This window comes from Calonectris borealis, chromosome 5 (assembly GCF_964195595.1).
Source record: "Calonectris borealis chromosome 5, bCalBor7.hap1.2, whole genome shotgun sequence".
In the NCBI taxonomy this organism is placed as follows: Eukaryota; Metazoa; Chordata; class Aves; order Procellariiformes; family Procellariidae; genus Calonectris; species Calonectris borealis.
Window position 1 is genome coordinate 26,789,487 of NC_134316.1, and position 17,016 is coordinate 26,806,502.

The following is a 17,016-nucleotide window of genomic DNA, read 5'->3' on the forward strand; positions in this document are numbered from 1 at the left end:
ACTTTAAAAACATTTCCTTTTTATCCATTTTAAATTTGTTTCCTTTGCTTTTGTTTTTTGACCCAATCTGCATCTTTTCTATTTCATATACATGTTCCTTGAAAGTACCTCCATTCCATTGCATTGTGAATAGATAGAAAGCTTGCTAAGATACCTCTTCAGAAAGAAGCAGCTCAGATTTAACTCAGATACCCTCCAGGCTAAAGTTTGGCAAACTGAATTTGCAGGTTTTCTTGGATGTCAGCCAATTTGTACTTTGTATCTGCAGTGGGAGCAAGTTCTTGAAGGTTAGAATGGAGGAAAGAGTGTTCTTTAGAGGGCTAGTAACTGGGTTTGCTTTATCAGTATTACATTTCTGACCCAAGGCAAACCCTGTGCACCACACCATGTATTTCAGAGCTCAGATATTTTGTTTTTTGAATGTAGGACATAGAATGTGTTTAGATTTGATCTGTTTTCAAGGGTATTTGCCCCTAGTTGCTTTTCCTTTGCTCTTTGTAGCTTCACCTTGGAATTTGTTTGACTCTAATCTGTTGTTGTCTGCTTCAGGGATGGTGGTTCCCTCCAAAACCAAAATTGTTTGCCATTTCTCCACTCTGGTGCTGACCTGTGGGCAGCAGCACACTCTGCAGATAGTTCCCAGAGATGAGTATGACAATCCCACCAGCAATTCTGTGTCCCTGATAGAGGAGCACAATTACAGCCTCTCCATCCATGAGGTGAGTGCAACCCCATCCCTTACCTCTTGACTTCAGGTGAGCTAGAGAGCCCCCTTTATTAATTTGTTTTCTGTTTAGCTGGGTCCTCTAGAAGAAGAGAGCTCTGACGTTGTGTTTGAGAAGTCTGTGGTGTCCAATCGGCAGACGTGCGAAGTGTTCTTCAGACTCACCTTGCACTGTAGGGGGTGTTTCCATGCCTGCATCTCCTACCAGAACCAGCCCATAAGCAATGGTGATTTTGACATCATTGTTCTAAGTGGTGAGTCAAGAGCTACTCAGTATTCATTCTCCAGGTGTCCTCTTACAAGATACTTTGCACACTTATGTAGCAGAGCGAAATATGGCTTCCCTGCAGGCTAGCCATGCTTAATTGCTCAAGGAGTGGCTATTCATTTAAAAATGCTAAGGTAAATTAATTTGCTGCTGACAAGGGAGATCTGTGAAGGCTGATACTCTCTGTTCCATCAGCAGATAAAAGAACGTGTGTGTTTTCATCTATCTCAGGAGGTTTACCTCTGATATTAGGCAATTTTTATTACTTGCTGGTACTTGGCATCTGAGCCATACTGTAAGTGAGCCAGTCATGTATTGTATGTTAAGCTATATGGATGAAGAACACTGCATGTAACCTATGTGCTTTTTTACAATTTTATAATTCCTGGTTTCCTCAGGAGTGAGCCAGTCAGCAATGTGGCTGTCACGTGGCTATGCCTTCAGGCTGGTGCTCTGAGACAGAGGTTCTGTAAGCCTTTTTCCTTTTTTCTTGAACCAGTCACTGTCTGAAGCCAGGACAGACAAACTGCTGTCTTGAAATCTTTTCATCCCACTCCTGGGTTCCCTTTATCAGAGTTTCACTTGATCAGGTTTTCCTTTGGATGTGTAGCCTTTTCTTTAAAATCATAGTAACTAATTTGGTTGTGGTCTGTGGATTCTTTACTTTTTGATTCTGGTCTCCATTAAGATGTACACAACTCTTTTATATCTGTTTCCCTCAGAGAATGAAAAGAACATTGTAGAACGCAATGTGTCCACCTCAGGTGTCAGTATTTACTTTGAAGCCTACCTTTATGATGCTCCTAGTTATGCCAACACTCAGTGGCAACTTCCACCAACGCACCTGAGCTCCTCCCAGCGCCGTCCTTCTACTGCAACTGAGGAGGAGGATGAAGATTCTCCCTCTGACAGCCAAACGCCTGAGAAAGTGAAGAAACCTAAAAAAGTGTACTGCTATGTGTCACCTAAGGTAGATATCAGAAAGTTACCACTCTTGAGTGCATGTTTAAAGTACGCTGCAACTGAAGAGCTTCCTTGTGGCCTGTATCTTAGCTCCAGATTTAGGTGCCTCAGATTTGATTAAAAAAGGTTTGCCAAAGGCTGGACAGCAAACGTGGAGCTCATGACTGAGAATAATGTTAAAATGCTCCTTGAAGTTTTAGGACTCTTATGTGTCTTTTTAGGTCTGATCCAAAGCCTACTGGGAATTTTCTCATTGATGGTTCAACAGATACTCTGTTTGCCTTTCCTTTGCTCTGGTCAGGTCACACCTGCAGTTCCCTTTCTCAGGTTCCAATACCTGTAGATTGGAACTTAGAAGAAGACACTTCTCAGATTTTATGTCTTTGTCCTGTTTCTTGAATGTTTCAGGGAAAAAAAAAGGAAAAAAAATGGTCAGAGGACAAAGGGTAAATGTATAAATAGAAGAAACGGGATCCAAGCAAGTCAAGAGAAACTACGAATTCTCTTATAGTAAGAATATGTTAACAGAAACTATTACCCCTTATTATTGCATTCAGGGAAACTAGAAAGAAAATTCCGTTAAATCTACTAATAAATTTAAATTCACTTTGACAATATCCACCTGAGGGTGTTAAGAGAGCTGGCTGACATCATTGCGAGGCTACTCTCCATAATATTTGAGAAGTCGTGGAGATCTGGAGACATCCCAGAAGACTGAAGAAGGCTAATGTCACTCCCATCTACAAGAAGGGTTTAAAGGAGGATCCAGGAAATTATAGGCCCATCAGTCTTACTTCAGTCCCTGGGAAAGTTATGGAACGAATCCTCCTGGGGGCTCTCACAAGTCAAATGAAGCACGTGATTGGAAAAAGCTAGCACGGATTCACCAAGGGCAAATTGTGCTTGATAAACCTGATTGCCGTCTACAACAAAGTAACCTGCTTGGTTGATGTGGGGCAAGCAGTGGACATTGTCTACCTGGATGTCTCCAAGGCTTTCGATACAGTTTCCCACAGCCTCCTCCTAGAGAAACTGATGTGTTGCGGTCCAGACAAGTGGTCTGTGTGATGGGTGGGGAACTGGCTGATGGGCCGCACCCAGAGGGTGGTGGTAAATAGCTCCTTTTCAAACTGGCAACCTGTCACAAGCGGGGTGCCCAGGAATTGATATTGGGCCCAACGCTGTTTAATATCTTCATAAGTTATCTGGGTGATGGGATCAAGTGTACCCTGATGAAGTTTGTTGATGATACCAAACTGAGTGGGGAATTAGACGGTTCGGAAGGGAGAGCAACCCTGCAGGAAGACCTGGATAGGCTGGAAGAGTGGGCTAACAAGAACCTTAAACAAGGAAGTTTAACAAAGACAAATGTAGGATCTCGCACCTGGGAAAACGTAATCCAGGAGTGCAGCACAAGCTGGGATCTACCCATCTGGGGACCTGCGGGTCCTGGTGGACAAAAAGCTCACTGTGAGTGAACAGTGTGCTGCTGCAGCAAAGAAAGCCAACAGGATGCTGGGTTGCATCAACAAGGGCATCACCAGCAGAGATAAAGAAGTCATTATCCCACTCTACTCAGCGCTTGTCAGGCCACACCTGGAATACTGTGTTCAATTTTAGTCCCCGCTATACAAAAAAGATGTGGACGGGCTGGAGAGGGTCCAGAGAAGGGCCCCAAAGATGATCAAAGGACTGGGAAGCCTGCCATATGAGAAAAGGCTGAGAGAACTGGGTTTGTTCAGTCTTGAGAAAAGAAGGCTTAGGGGAGACCTTATCACCATGTTCCAGTATTTAAAGGGTGACTACAAAGAAGATGGAGACTCCCTTTTTACAAAGAGTCACATAGAAAAGACGAAGGGTAATGGGTACAAGTTAATCCTGGGGAGATTCAGACTGGACACAAGAGGAAAACTTTTCGCAATGAGAACAATCAGCCATTGAAATAATCTCCTCAAGGAAGTGGTGGATTCCCCAACGTTGGACACTTTTAAGATTTGGCTGGACAGGGTGCTAGGCCACCTTGTCTAGACCGTGCTTTTGCCAAGAAAGGTTGGACCAGATGATCCTTGAGGTCCTTTCCAGCCTGGTATTCTATGATTCTGTGATTAATCTATTGATCTGAATCCATTCTGAAAAATGCAGTGATAAATATCAGTGAAAGACTAATCCAGAAGTGCTTTCCTGACAGAGAAAGAGGGCTGTGAAACAGTTATAGGATTGAGGGTGTTGCTAGAGATTTCTAAATCTGTGCTGCATGCGGCTCTAAGAACTGACTTTGGGAATGGGTGCTGGATCCTCGTGAGCTTAGGATCCTTTCATCCTTGGGGTATCGTTCTGGACTTTTGTACTCTTTTCTATTGCATTACCTGGTAAAGGAGATCACCAGAAGTGATCTCCTTTGGGTACTGTTGCAGGCTGCCTTTAGGTGCCAAAGTTATTAATGTGATTCTGATGCTTGCATAATTGTATTCCGGGATATCTCTATATATACCTAGAGCATCTGCCCTGTACAGTAGATAACTCTTACTATGCTGTTATTTCTTTAAGGGGTTGCTGTTCATATTTGCTTTGTTTCTGGAGAAATGCTGTTCGTCATTGCCCGTCACTGCAGCTAGAACAGGCATGTGCAGGAAATGGTTTTGTGTTTTGTCTAAAGATGCTAAAATTTCATTAGCTTGCTCTCCAGAAGGCGGCAGTTCCATAGTTAGTAGTTATTTGTTATGGCAGAAATACACTGAGAAGAAATTTCTGCAAATCTCCTGGATTTAGCAATAGCAATAGCAAAAATTGTTTGAAATTGTTGTGAAAATTAGGGTGTAGTAGCAATAGTTCTGTTAGGCAGTGTGACTTTTTCTGAAACCTTTTTGTCAATGCATTACAATCTTGTCCTGAATTCAGCCTATCGAGTCTACTTAATGTTACCTTCCAATTAGACTGGTGGTGTTCTGCTGAACACAGTGGCTTACTGCTGTAAAATCTGTGTCATGCTGGTATCCCACATGTTTCATAAATGCATGCAGTAAAGTCTTATGGACAAGCTGCTTACAGTTCTGTACAGCTTTAAAGGTTTTTATGTATTGTGCAGGAGGAAGATGTCACCAAATGTTGCAGAAACATGTCCCTGGGGTTGGAGGGAGATCTGGCCTTATGCGTCTGTCTTGTGCCTCGTGTTTCAGGGACAACCCTTAACAGATGTGTGACCTTTCACATTTTCTTTTCCTTGTGGTTACTCAGCAATTCTCGGTGAAAGAATTCTACCTGAAGATCATTCCATGGCGCCTTTTCACCTTTAGAGTATGTCCTGGCACAAAGGTGAGCCTCTTTCCATGTAGCTGTCACTGTTCCTCCATGTTATTAGCTTGTGGTCCTTGTGATGACAGTCTGATTTTTGCTTTTGGAGAGAAGGGCTGCCACCCACAGAGCAATATTTTCTTGAGTAAAATTCAGACTTCGGAATTCCCTCTCAATGCTAATATTTATGAAAAAAGGAGCTAGTTGTATCACTCCTTCCTGCCTTTTGTCCCAGTACTAAGCAAAAATCTTGATTTCTTTTGCATTTCTCTTGTTTATTTTCCTCATAACCTTGCTAAAATGCTGTGATTTTGTCCACTGAAGCCCCTAGGCCAGGATGTGAGGTTTGAAGCAGCCTCCTAACGGGAGTCCAGGTGCTTGAAATAGTGTTCTTTTGACTGCATCTGCATGGGTGAGCAGAGAAAGTCTTAGAGCACAAGTGGTGTTGCTCTGTCTACTGAATATGCTGTGCCTTCTGCGTGATGGGTTTACCCTTTCTTTCATCTTTTTGCTGCTAGTTTTCATACCTTGGTCCTGATCCTGTGCACAAATTACTGACACTGGTGGTGGATGATGGAATCCAACCCCCTGTGGAGCTCAGCTGCAAGGAGAGGAACATCTTGGCAGCCACTTTCATTCGCTCTCTGCATAAAAACATAGGTAAAGGGGCGGTGAGGTGGGTACAGTAGTCGGGAAGTTAGCACTTGAGTCTGTGGGTTTCCCTTGGGAATGAAGATTGTCAGCACTGGATGACCTCTGATGAGAACTCCGATTCCTGGATTCTCATGTTCTGTTCCTGTTGGTGCTTCCAATGAATGTATTTCATCGTGCCAGCTGTTCCTTTTCAGTTTGGCTTTTCTGTCAGGCTCTTTGAAAGTGCACCTGTGAGTATCTGAATGTCAGCAAGACTAACTGCAAACTGCCTTTAGAGTTCTGTTGCCAAACTTTGCTGTAATAAACTCATCTTTGGGCTGTAAAGCTGACCTGAGCAGTTAATCTTAGGAATGCTTTCTAGATGTTCAAGGTGTTGACAGCTCAGGCCTGACTGAAACTGTCACTATTCTCAGGAGGCTCGGAGACCTTCCAGGACAAAGTGAACTTCTTTCAGCGAGAGCTACGTCAGGTGCATATGAAAAGACCTCATTCGAAGGTCACACTGAAGGTCAGCCGTCACTGTCTGCTGGAGTCGGTGAGTGTACAGGTCACTTCGGTTAAGCCCAATGCTTCCTCCATCCTTTTTCTTCTGCTTACTGCCTGAAGAAATCCAAACTGGCATGTGCTAGCGCAACCACGCTAAAAATGATTAGTCCTTCTGTTTCAAGACAGATGCTAGTAGACAGCTTGAGATGGGAAAAAGAAAAAAAAAAATCTCAAGGTAGCTCCTCTGTGTTCAGGTTTGGTATTGCTTGGGATGCCGTGTTCCTTCTCTTCAGCCAGTAAGATCAGATCAATTTCTAAGGTAATTAGGAAACTTCAGCTCTGATAAATTTTTAAGGAACTTGTCACAGAGTGAATCAAGCAGTGAGAGATGTCTAGGTTAAACGCATGCATAGCCTGTTAAAGCAGGAAATCTGCTGGTGCTATTCTGTCCCCACTTTACATTGGAACCTGAGGCCCTGAGAGAGACTGTCTACCTGGATCAGATTTGGGAGCAGAACCTAGAGCTCCTAAGTCTTTATCTACTGTTTTTCTGGTACAGAGCCATTCAGTGAGATAAGCTGTAAAGTCAGGTATTACTGAGCTGCATGCATGAAACTCTTGCATCAACAGGCTTCTAGTAGTGGTTCAGCGTGATGATAAAATATTCTGTAGAGTCCTAGAGTTAAGTCTTCACCGAAGCTGACCTGAGCTGATGTGTTTCTAAAATCGAACTTAAGAAAGAGTCATTCATATAATACAGTTCTTAACTGACATTCTGAATACTATTTACGCAGGACAGGCAGTTATCCTCGCTTATTGTTTCCACATGTGTCTCACAACAGTAATGTTATAAGGATGGAAAAGAACATTTCTGGGGAAAGCAGGAGTGGCTGGGATTTCCCTTGATTTACACTCAGTAAATCTGTTTTGGAATATTTTCTGCACGTACGAGCTTGCAGTATTCACGAGATTATGTTTCAGTTAATAGCTTGCTACAAAATGACTTCACTTCTAAACCGTATTTCCATGACTATTTTTTCCTGCTATTTTGGAAACTCCTGCACTGTCATGAGCACTGGTGTTACAGCCTAGAGACAGCCTAAAGACAAATTAAGTGCCTTAATAGTAATAAATGTAAGCTTTAGTGTCCAAGGTTGACAGGCACAATGAATGTGACCAATGGTAGCCTAGAGGTGTGACTAATGTGATGCTCTAACCTATTTGAAGATAAGCTAAGCCAAAGCTACCTGTATGACTGAGGACTGCTGTGTAGCTTTTTTAATTCTCTTTAATTGGAATCCAGAATCAGGACACAGGAAGTTCTAGACACTTGAAATATTTTGTTACTTTTTTGCATCGTGACTTGCTTTAAGTATGAACTCAGTGAGCCCTTCAAGCTATTTCCTAATGTTCTCTGAAACGTTCCTTTTTTTAAATCTAATTCGTGGGCTGACAGTGCTTTACAGACATTGCTCCTTCCCACAGGCATTTTAATACTTTAAACAATACTGTACTGCAGCCTTGAGAGGGATACACCTGTGCTGTGCTAAGACCTTACACTGGTTTTAAGATGAGCTGTATTTATGTGGATAATGTGTCTCATAATAGAAAATGAGGAATTGGCTTCTGTGGCTTTGGACAAATAGAAATTAGACCTTAGGAGTTCCTAATTCTCAGTTTTATACTTTAGAGTACTAGACTGTGTCTTGTTTTTTGTGTTGCTTAAATTGCCCATCCACATGTGCAGAATTGCATATTGGTTATGGGGTGCCAAGCAGTAACGGCTCCTGCTATTTTCTTTTTTTTTTTTTTTTTTTTCAGTCTTTTAAAGCAACACGAAATTTTTCTGTTTCTGACTGGAGCAAAAACTTTGAAGTGATTTTTCAGGATGAAGAAGGTGAGTTATTCTGTGAATATATTTGAGGAGGAAGTGAAAGGAATGATGGTGGAGTAGTTTTAGTCTGAAATTCTGGTTTCTTGTAGTATGTCTATCCTTCGCGGCTTTCCAGCCCTTTCACTTTCTCACAGACGTTAGTGAATTATCCTGCTGGTGCTATTCTATCCCTACTTTACATAGGGACCTGAGGCCCAAATAAGAAATACTGGGACTAGGTTTGGGAGCAGACCTCAGAGTTCTGGAGTCCCTGTCTACTGCTTTTTTGCTATGGAGCTGTCCACTGCGATGAGCTCTCATGTTGGGTAATACTGAGCAGCACGCATGAAACTCGTGAATTGATGACCCATGGATGACCAAGCTTGTTTTATCTTGTAGCTCTGGACTGGGGAGGTCCACGCAGAGAGTGGTTTGAGCTCATCTGTAAGGCATTATTTGATACCACCAATCAACTCTTTACCCGCTTTAGTGATAACAACCAGGCCTTGGTGAGTCTGCAGTTCCTACGCTGAATGCACAGAACTGTGTGCATTGACATGCTGCTGGTTAAATAATGCTAAATTCATTAAGTGGTGTGCAACCTTAATCATTCTTCAGCTTGCCTGCATAGTCACTTCCAGTGCTTTTCTTAACCCATTGAAGTGTCAAAGAACTGGCTGGATGAACAGCAGAGGGTGGTCAGTCAGCAGGCAAGGCTGGATTTCTGGGCAAGAGGAGGTGGCATCAGAGTGTCTAGAGGTTTTGTTGGGTCTGAGTGTTTCAGAATTAATTTCTGCTCTCATACAGCTTCTGGCCTGTGCATGTGAAACATTTTGTATTCTTCCTACGCAGGCTCAGGCATTTTATTTCTATTGCTTGGCTTTGAGGATATTACACTAAAGCTCCTGGGGCAGCCCGAGAGATGCAGTGACTTGAACTGGTCCCATACTTGCTATTTGTGCTAGTCTTGTCTGGTACTCGGATGTCTCATTTTGCTTCCTCTTCGCAGGTGCATCCAAATCCAGGCCGTCCCACATATTTACGACTCAAAGTGTATGAATTTGCAGGTCGCCTAGTAGGAAAGTGTCTTTATGAATCATCTCTGGGAGGTGCTTACAAACAACTGGTTCGAGCTCGCTTCACTCGATCCTTCCTGGCTCAGATCATAGGACTTCGTATGCATTACAAGGTAAAGCTTCCCAGCTTTGTCTGAAGCCTGTATTGGTCTGGGGAGAGGTTGAATGTTGGTGTAGTAGAAGCAGATCCAGAGTCCTGGTTAACAATGTATGGGGTGGTGTTTTTTTTTCTTACCTCCATGTCCCTGCCTTCTTTTTCTTTCACACAGTATTTTGAAACAGATGACCCAGAATTCTATAAATCCAAAGTTTGTTTCATACTGAACAATGATGTGAGTGAGATGGATCTGGTCTTTGCTGAAGAGAAGTATAGCAAAACAGGACAACTGGAGAAGGTGAGGGAGGCAGTTCCTGAAGGCAGGACAGTTTAACCCCTTCTGCCGGTAGCAGGGGAGGCAGAGCACTCTGCTATGTGCCCCAGAAAATTGAGCTTACTCTGGGCAGTAGCTTCTTGCTTGGGTTTATTCTGGTTGGGAGTTCAGGTTTGTGGAATGCTGCTGGTCACACTCACATCAAGTGTTCTCCTTTTTTTAGGTGGTGGAACTGGTGACAGGAGGGGCTCAAGTACCAGTGACCAATGAAAACAAAATCTTGTATCTAAATCTGCTTGCGCAGTACAGGCTGGCCAATCAGGTTAGGGAGGAGGTGGATCACTTCCTGAAAGGTAACATGCTGTCTGCTCCCCGCTCCTTTCTGCCTTTATGTCCCAGTGGATAGCACTTGCTCCTCTTCTCTCCTCTTCTCTTCCAGGTCTTAACGAGTTAGTTCCTGAGAACCTCCTGGCTATTTTTGATGAGAATGAGCTTGAGGTAATTGCTGCCTCCCTAAGTATCTCTATCCTTACTTCCCCTCCCCTTTGACAAACGAAGCACTTTCTGGATCTGGAATAAAGCCAAAATGTTTCTTCTCTAAGCATTTTAAACATTACTAATTTGCACAGTAGCTGTTGCCTTGTTTCCTGGGCTCCTGACTTTGACTACAGTCTCTTGCCTTTCAGTTGCTTATGTGCGGTACTGGAGATATCAGTGTCTGTGACTTCAAGGCACATGCTGTAGTGGTAGGAGGATCTTGGCACTTCCGTGAGAAGGTAAATGAAAGGGTTTCTCCCTCCTGCTTGCTGAAACCAGTTATCCCAATTACAGCAGAAGACAACTTAAACTGGGAACAGATTTCTTGCTTGGAAATTAGGCTTCCAGAAGGACAAACTGGAAGATTCGGGTGTCAGGAGTAGGACTGCACGCATTATGAAATAATGTTTCTCCCTAGAGATATCCTTCAGCCTGGCTGACTAGAGATGATGCTTAATCAGTTACCAGCAGAAAAAAATCAGCAGCAGTGGTCTTTTTAAGAAAATCCCACAAAGCACTGATTAAGAACAGTTCAGCAGGGAATCAGGAGGAATTGGTGGGAATTATTGCTACTGAAGATGTTCATGGTGATATACTTATCTCTAAGGGATGCTTGAAGATCATGATTGCAGCCCGTGTGGAGTGTTTGGAATTCAGTGCTGTGGTAAAAACTACTGATGTAGTAGCCTAAATTTGTACGCTGTAATTGCTCCCATTCCTCCTGCCTTTCCCGGTGGGAGGGGTATGGGAATGGTAGCAGCTTCATTTAGAAAAACAATGGAAGCTGCCAAAACACCCAAGATGAAAAGAGATTGGGAGTACAAGTTTCTAGCTGTAAACGCTGGGATGGTTCCAGCTTCCTGCAAAAGTACCAGAGGATGTGAAAAAGCAAAAGATTAGCATAATGCAAGAAGCAAATGAGCTTCTGCATTGTAAACCTACCTCATTGCCTATGCAGTATTTCTAAAAATAAAATCCCTGTGGGGAGAGCAGAAGCCTTTCTGCTTTAAGGGAAAGGACTGGCGGGAGGTAGTAGCATGGGATATCTCTTAACTGATAAGAAGAAACTATGTAATACTTGCCTCTATGCGTCACCCTCGTAAAACAAAAAAATTCTGACTATTAGTAGAGCATTTGCTTGCAAGGGCAATTGATTGATCTTCTTGCAACTTGCTTATATGCTTATTTGATTTGCTTGGCTGACTTGGCTTTACTTTTCCCGTTTCCTAACAGGTCATGAGGTGGTTTTGGACCGTGGTCTCCAGTTTCACGCAGGAAGAGCTGGCCAGGCTCTTGCAGTTCACAACTGGTTCCTCCCAGCTGCCCCCAGGAGGGTTTGCTGCACTCTGTCCATCCTTCCAGATCATTGCAGCTCCAACTCACAATACTTTGCCGACAGCCCACACTTGGCAAGTATACTGCGGTGGTATGACTTTCTGCATTGTACTTTTGGGAATGACACCGGCTAGTTGTGGTGGGCAAGCGGTGTATAATATGTAATGTGTGTGATGCTTGTGTCAATCTATCTAAAAGCAGCTGATGGGGATGGTCCCCTCTCAGATCTAGTCTGAATGGAATTTTTCTTTTGTTTTACAGTTTTAACCAGCTGTGCCTCCCTACTTATGACTCCTATGAAGAAGTGCACAAGATGCTGCAGCTAGCTATCAGCGAGGGTTGTGAGGGCTTTGGCATGCTGTGATTTCCTTTTCCCAGGAGACCACTTGGTCTCCTGGCTCTTCGTGGCAAGACCCAGGTTCAATCCTCTGTTTGTTCTCCTTTCCTTCACATGGGCAATGGAGGCAGAGCAAAGACTCCAGGTAAAGGAATTTGTCATCCAGAAGATGTGGCCTTTCTGTATCCCAAATATATCATCAAGAGCTCATCTTTTCCCTTTCCCTCATTCTCCCTTTGGTTCAATGTGAAACAGCAAAGGGACAGTGATGCATTCAAGGAGATATTGCACTTGATTTCCCTGCACCCTGTACACACATCCTTCTGTGAGAAGATGAAGTTCATAAGCAGAAGTTACAGTGAGGAGATCTGCTGAACTGCTGTTATCATAGCTCTCGGGGAGGAAGAGGGAAGACCAGCATGAGGCTCTGCTGGAAACCTGACTCACAGGAAGCCTTAGTAACTTTCCATGTCTTGGCTCAACTCCCCCAGTGATGCTCCCTGATAGCTCATCTAACTCTGACTCATGAAGAGTATAGGGTTGTCCATCCTTTCAGCACCTGACCCAGAAGGGTTTCTGATTCTCCTTCTCCATCTCACTCTGGATGCTGCTGTTGCCTGGGCCACAGAGAAAAATGGGCCAGTTACTCCACTGGAGGGAGTAACTCAATGGGGAGAAGAATCTCATCGGAGCACAAGTGCTGGCCCTGACAGTGATCCTGTACTACCTCCACCAGGGTCCAGCAGCAGAAGCATCCTTCTCCGGCAGTGGCTGGTGATGAGCCTCTGCAAATGAACTGGAAGAGGAGTTTCTCCTCCATTGAATGTTTCTGACAGTTGATGTTGCACAGGAAGCTGTCCCATGCCCTTGCCTTCTTTTCCCTTCCTCAGGAGAGAGAGTATGGGCATGAGCGTGATCCCTCAATGCTGAGCACCAATGCCTATCCCACATTCACCTTCAGGGTATGTATTTTATGTAGTAACAGTGACAAGTCAGTAAGCAGCTACAGTGGGCTTGCATTTGTTGTTGGGGTGATGGTATGGGGCAGAACGTGGTACCTCCACCCCGGCATCCCACAGGGTCTTGGCTTCTACCTCTATCATGCAGCAGCCTGAGGCTTCTCTTTCTCTACTGCATTTCAGGCAGAGTTTCCAGAGGGGTGCTGGTGCCTGGAAAGCAGCTGGCTTTCTGTCCTCCCAATCTTCCTACCTTCTTTCTTCAGCTCTGCTTTCCTCCTGTTCCATTCAGTGCTGCTGGCTTTCCAGCATAAAATGTTAACTAGAACTTCGCTCAAGTGATCACTCAACCGCCTGCATTCACCATTGTCTGGCTTGTGGGGAGAGGAGTGGGCAGACCGGCATGAGAAGTAAGCTTATGATTGGGGTGTGTTGTTGCTGGCAGTCCATTCCCTTCCTAGGGAAATAAGGGGAAGGGGAATCTAGGAATCTTGATGAGTTCTTCAGTGAAGCAAAATTTGACATCTTTAAGTTCTCAATAGTTCCTTAGACTGTTCAGGTCAGGATTCAAAGGCATGCAGGAGTCAAAGTGTGAGAAACCTGCATTGCTACTGCCTGCAATGTAAGCTTTCACTGGATTATGGAGTTGCTGGATTTCTTCCAGAATGGAGTCTCAGACTGGCATCCCTGAGCTAATTTTAGAACACTGTGTTAGATAAAAAGTTGCATCATCCTCTTCAGCCCCCTTCTGCTGTCCTCAAGCTGATCCGGGCAGAATTCTGCACAGTATGGATATTTTAAGATAACTGTGTGTGCTGTTCCACTATAGCTTAGTTGAATTGACTGGGAATTTTGGGGAAACATTCTACATCTAGTTTTTAAGGCAGCATCTTAGCCATTCATGGGCTGAATGTGTTACTTCTGTACAGAAAAAAATAAGCCATTTTGGTGCCAAAAAGCAGCCAGCTGAGCATTGAGACTACTCAGGGGGATTTCTTTGCCTTGTGAATTCATTCCGTCACTGGCACCAAGGTGCTGGGAGGCTGCCAGCTTGAGACTTGCCACTGTTGTGCTCTGACAGATCACTTTACTAGTGTCTGTTCTTCCTTTTTTAGTGCAGGCTCCATTCTGCAAGGTCCTGATCTCTTTTGGGTGGAGAGTATGGTACCATTTTATTTACACTGCAGATGGCTTCCATGGTCAGTAGAGTTACAGCTCCTGTGTTCTCCATGCCACCAGTTCACTGCTTTCTCCAGGGACCGAGAGGAGGTGGTGGTGCTCGACTTAACTCCTGTTTGTTGGGAGGTGCAGCTTGGTGCTGTTCCCACATTGCAGCCTTGTCTTGCAGTCTCACCTGGTGAGGATGTTTCCAGCCTTGTAGCTATGGGTGAACTCTGCCAGTGACATCTTCCTCAGGAATCTTCTCCCTTCTTCTCTTGAGCTGGACTTTTTTATTCTGAGGATGAAGTAGTTGTACATTGGGCAGTCTTCCTATGCTGGAAAGAGCTCCTAAATGCTTCTCATTGCATTGCAGCCAGCACCCCATGCTTCCCAGCAGCTGTGCAGATGCCAAGGACTTTCTTCTTAACACAAGTGCAGTCAGAACTGTGGTGGGTGCTCTTAGTCAACTAAACCCATACCCGTAGTTTCCACAGGCCCCTAGCTGTACCCATGTTTCTGAGATCCATTACAATGTTTCTAAACTTGTCTTTAGCTTTATACCCTTTCCCAGTGCAGTCACTTTTTATGCTGCCCTTAACACTGGCAATGGGGATGTGCTTTGGTCACCTATACTGTATGTTACTCCTGGCAGAGGCCGTTACTTTTCTTTTTACCCTTTATTTATTCCCACTTAATAGAGGCCCTTCTGTAGAAATCTTTAGGATCCTGGTATCCTCTCGGACAGTTTCCGTGTTTCCTGAAGCTCCTTTGAGGTGCGGAGGGCCTGGCTTCAGCCTGCACCTGCAGGCCGTGTTGCATGTTTTTAGAAACCAGGAGCTGTGGATGATACAGGTCAAATGTTCCCTCTGGTGAATTTCTGGCAGAGTTCAGCCAAAATTTGGAAGCCTGTGGTTGTAGTAGCTGATTTTGTAAATAGTTTGTATAATAAATAAAATATTTTAAAAATGCTGCCTTCTCAGCTTGGCGTTCTTTCAGGGTGTTCTTTCAAACCGGTTAGTGCTGTCCATGGGCAAGGGGCCTCTCCAGGTCTTTGGGTGTCTCGCTGAGGTCTGCTGCAGGGGGGAGAGGACGGTTCTCCACCTGCAGCCTTTCAGGATGCCTGACTGAACCCAGGACCTGTGAGTTTCTGGGAAGAGGCAGGACTCTGGACTGGGGCTTGCAGGCTGCTGTGAGGTCTCTCTGCAGTAGACTGGAAAATAGGCTGAAGCAGCTGGTAATGCCAGAAAGTATTTTAAGGACTCTTTTATGTAAATTGATAATGCAGTTGGTGAAATTACTTCTTCATCTCACTGTGTATTATCCGACTCTTTGAGAGTCGGATATTTGTACTGCTTGTGCTTCACTGTACTGTCAAGAGGGTTAGATAAAGTCAGGAGAAGAGAGGGCATTTGAGTCCTTTGCACGTTTTTAAGTTGTACAAAATGCTTTCAGATTGCAGGGTGGAAGCAATGTACCTGCAAGTGTCTGCTAGCAAACAACAGAGTAATTAGTAAGTTGACAGCTTGTTGCCTTCAGGAGCAATATCCAATTCCTGTGATTCTCTGAGCTTGAGCTGTTCCCAGCTCTGATGAAAAGCATTCCACTTATCACTGGTTTTCCTTGGGCTTTTTTTTTTGGTAGCTTAAGAATTAAAATCATAACTTTAAAAGTTGAGAAGATTCTGCAACAATATTCTGTGTCCATTAGCATTGCTGCCTGTAAAATGGTGAAAACACTGTTTCCTGGGCTGTACAAAGATTTAGCCCATCTTCAGCTAGCATAGCATTGGCTGGCTGTGTGTGTTCCACCATGTAACTAGGCACATGTCCTAACATATTATGAAATGAGTATCTAGCCTTGATTCTGGCTTTCAAATCACGAGTACTAGCTAAAGAAGAGAGTGAGCAGTGTACGTGAGTCTTGAGGATTGCCTCTGTAGCATTGTGCTGGGTCATGGTATTATTTAGAAGCTCCTTGTGAGAACAAAGTTGTCTTATGCTGGATTCAGAGGTTAGATAAAGCAGTGGTGAGCGTTATGAAGAATCCAGAAACTGAAGTTCCAGTGTCCCCTGGAAATCGCAGAGGTTGTAAGTCTAGAGCTGCTGGAGTTGGGGTCGGGGCACTAAAAGGTGGGTGACTTTGTCTGCAAACCTGGCATGAGCAAAATGACACTCAGCAAACCATGTGGACATGTCTTTACATGCCATGACCGGTATTACTCATGGGAAGGGGGCCAAGTTGAGGCTGGAGTTTTCAGAAACACGATCTTGTTTGGGTGTGAAGGAGAGAGCTCAGCTTGCTGGATTACTTTAGCATGAAGTAGGTTCTAAAGTTTCTGCTTCTCTTTGCAGGATGCATGATATCATCTGGCTGCCCGCATTGTCTGTCCTGATCACCAGTTTCTTGTGATGTCTTGGAGAGGGAGTGGTGACAGTGACCTATTGCTGACTCCACAGCCTCCATTTATCCTGGCACCTGGCATGGACTTCGGGCTGGGAGAGAAATCATGCCAATGCACTTCATGCTGGAATCCTACATGCCCCAGCTTGTGTCTCCAGCAATAGCAAGGAGTTGCCCGTTGTCTTAGGATCCTTGATTCCAATACACGGCCACTTGACCTGAGGTGTGTCAAGATGTGCTGCTTGGGAAACTGGATTTTTGTGCATTCAGTTCCTCTGTTCAGCTTTCTGTTTGCCTCAATTGTAGAACTACGGACAAGGAATTTCTTCAGATACCTGAATGAGAAAATGAAGAAATGATGCTTGATTTGGATAAGATTTCTTCTTGCTTTCATAGTGTTATGGCTGAGTTGGTCAGTTGGACCAGGCTGTAACTCCTGGTTCCCATAGTGACTTACTATGTTTTGTATGATTTTGGCTGTTCTGCCACCATCTTGTGCCTGACTGACCTGGCACATGACAGCAGAAAGAGTTTGAATGTGTGATTATGGGAACTATAAAAGGAAAACACTTACGGGAAACAGC

At 44.2% G+C, this 17,016-nt stretch overlaps 1 protein-coding gene across 8 annotated transcripts in view; it reads left to right on the forward strand.

The window, feature by feature from the left end:
• AREL1 (apoptosis resistant E3 ubiquitin protein ligase 1) overlaps positions 1 to 16,654 on the forward strand; it is a 25,702-nt gene extending 9,048 nt beyond the window's left edge. For 7 of the 8 annotated variants that reach the window (XM_075151557.1, XM_075151551.1, XM_075151558.1 and 4 more), the window contains 16 exons: positions 550 to 719; positions 798 to 978; positions 1,715 to 1,962; positions 5,190 to 5,267; positions 5,765 to 5,906; positions 6,314 to 6,435; positions 8,208 to 8,283; positions 8,659 to 8,768; positions 9,269 to 9,448; positions 9,605 to 9,730; positions 9,930 to 10,059; positions 10,146 to 10,204; positions 10,393 to 10,482; positions 11,477 to 11,652; positions 11,840 to 12,877; positions 16,384 to 16,654. In XM_075151557.1, the coding sequence (XP_075007658.1) occupies positions 550 to 719; positions 798 to 978; positions 1,715 to 1,962; positions 5,190 to 5,267; positions 5,765 to 5,906; positions 6,314 to 6,435; positions 8,208 to 8,283; positions 8,659 to 8,768; positions 9,269 to 9,448; positions 9,605 to 9,730; positions 9,930 to 10,059; positions 10,146 to 10,204; positions 10,393 to 10,482; positions 11,477 to 11,652; positions 11,840 to 11,942 (1,991 nt within the window). In that variant the 3' untranslated portion in view covers positions 11,943 to 12,877; positions 16,384 to 16,654. Of the gene's footprint in view, positions 1 to 549; positions 720 to 797; positions 979 to 1,714; positions 1,963 to 5,189; positions 5,268 to 5,764; positions 5,907 to 6,313; positions 6,436 to 8,207; positions 8,284 to 8,658; positions 8,769 to 9,268; positions 9,449 to 9,604; positions 9,731 to 9,929; positions 10,060 to 10,145; positions 10,205 to 10,392; positions 10,483 to 11,476; positions 11,670 to 11,839; positions 12,878 to 16,383 lie in introns of all 8 variants that reach the window. The other variant, XM_075151556.1, reaches the window with a different exon arrangement.
• Positions 16,655 to 17,016: the final 362 nt, after the last annotated feature.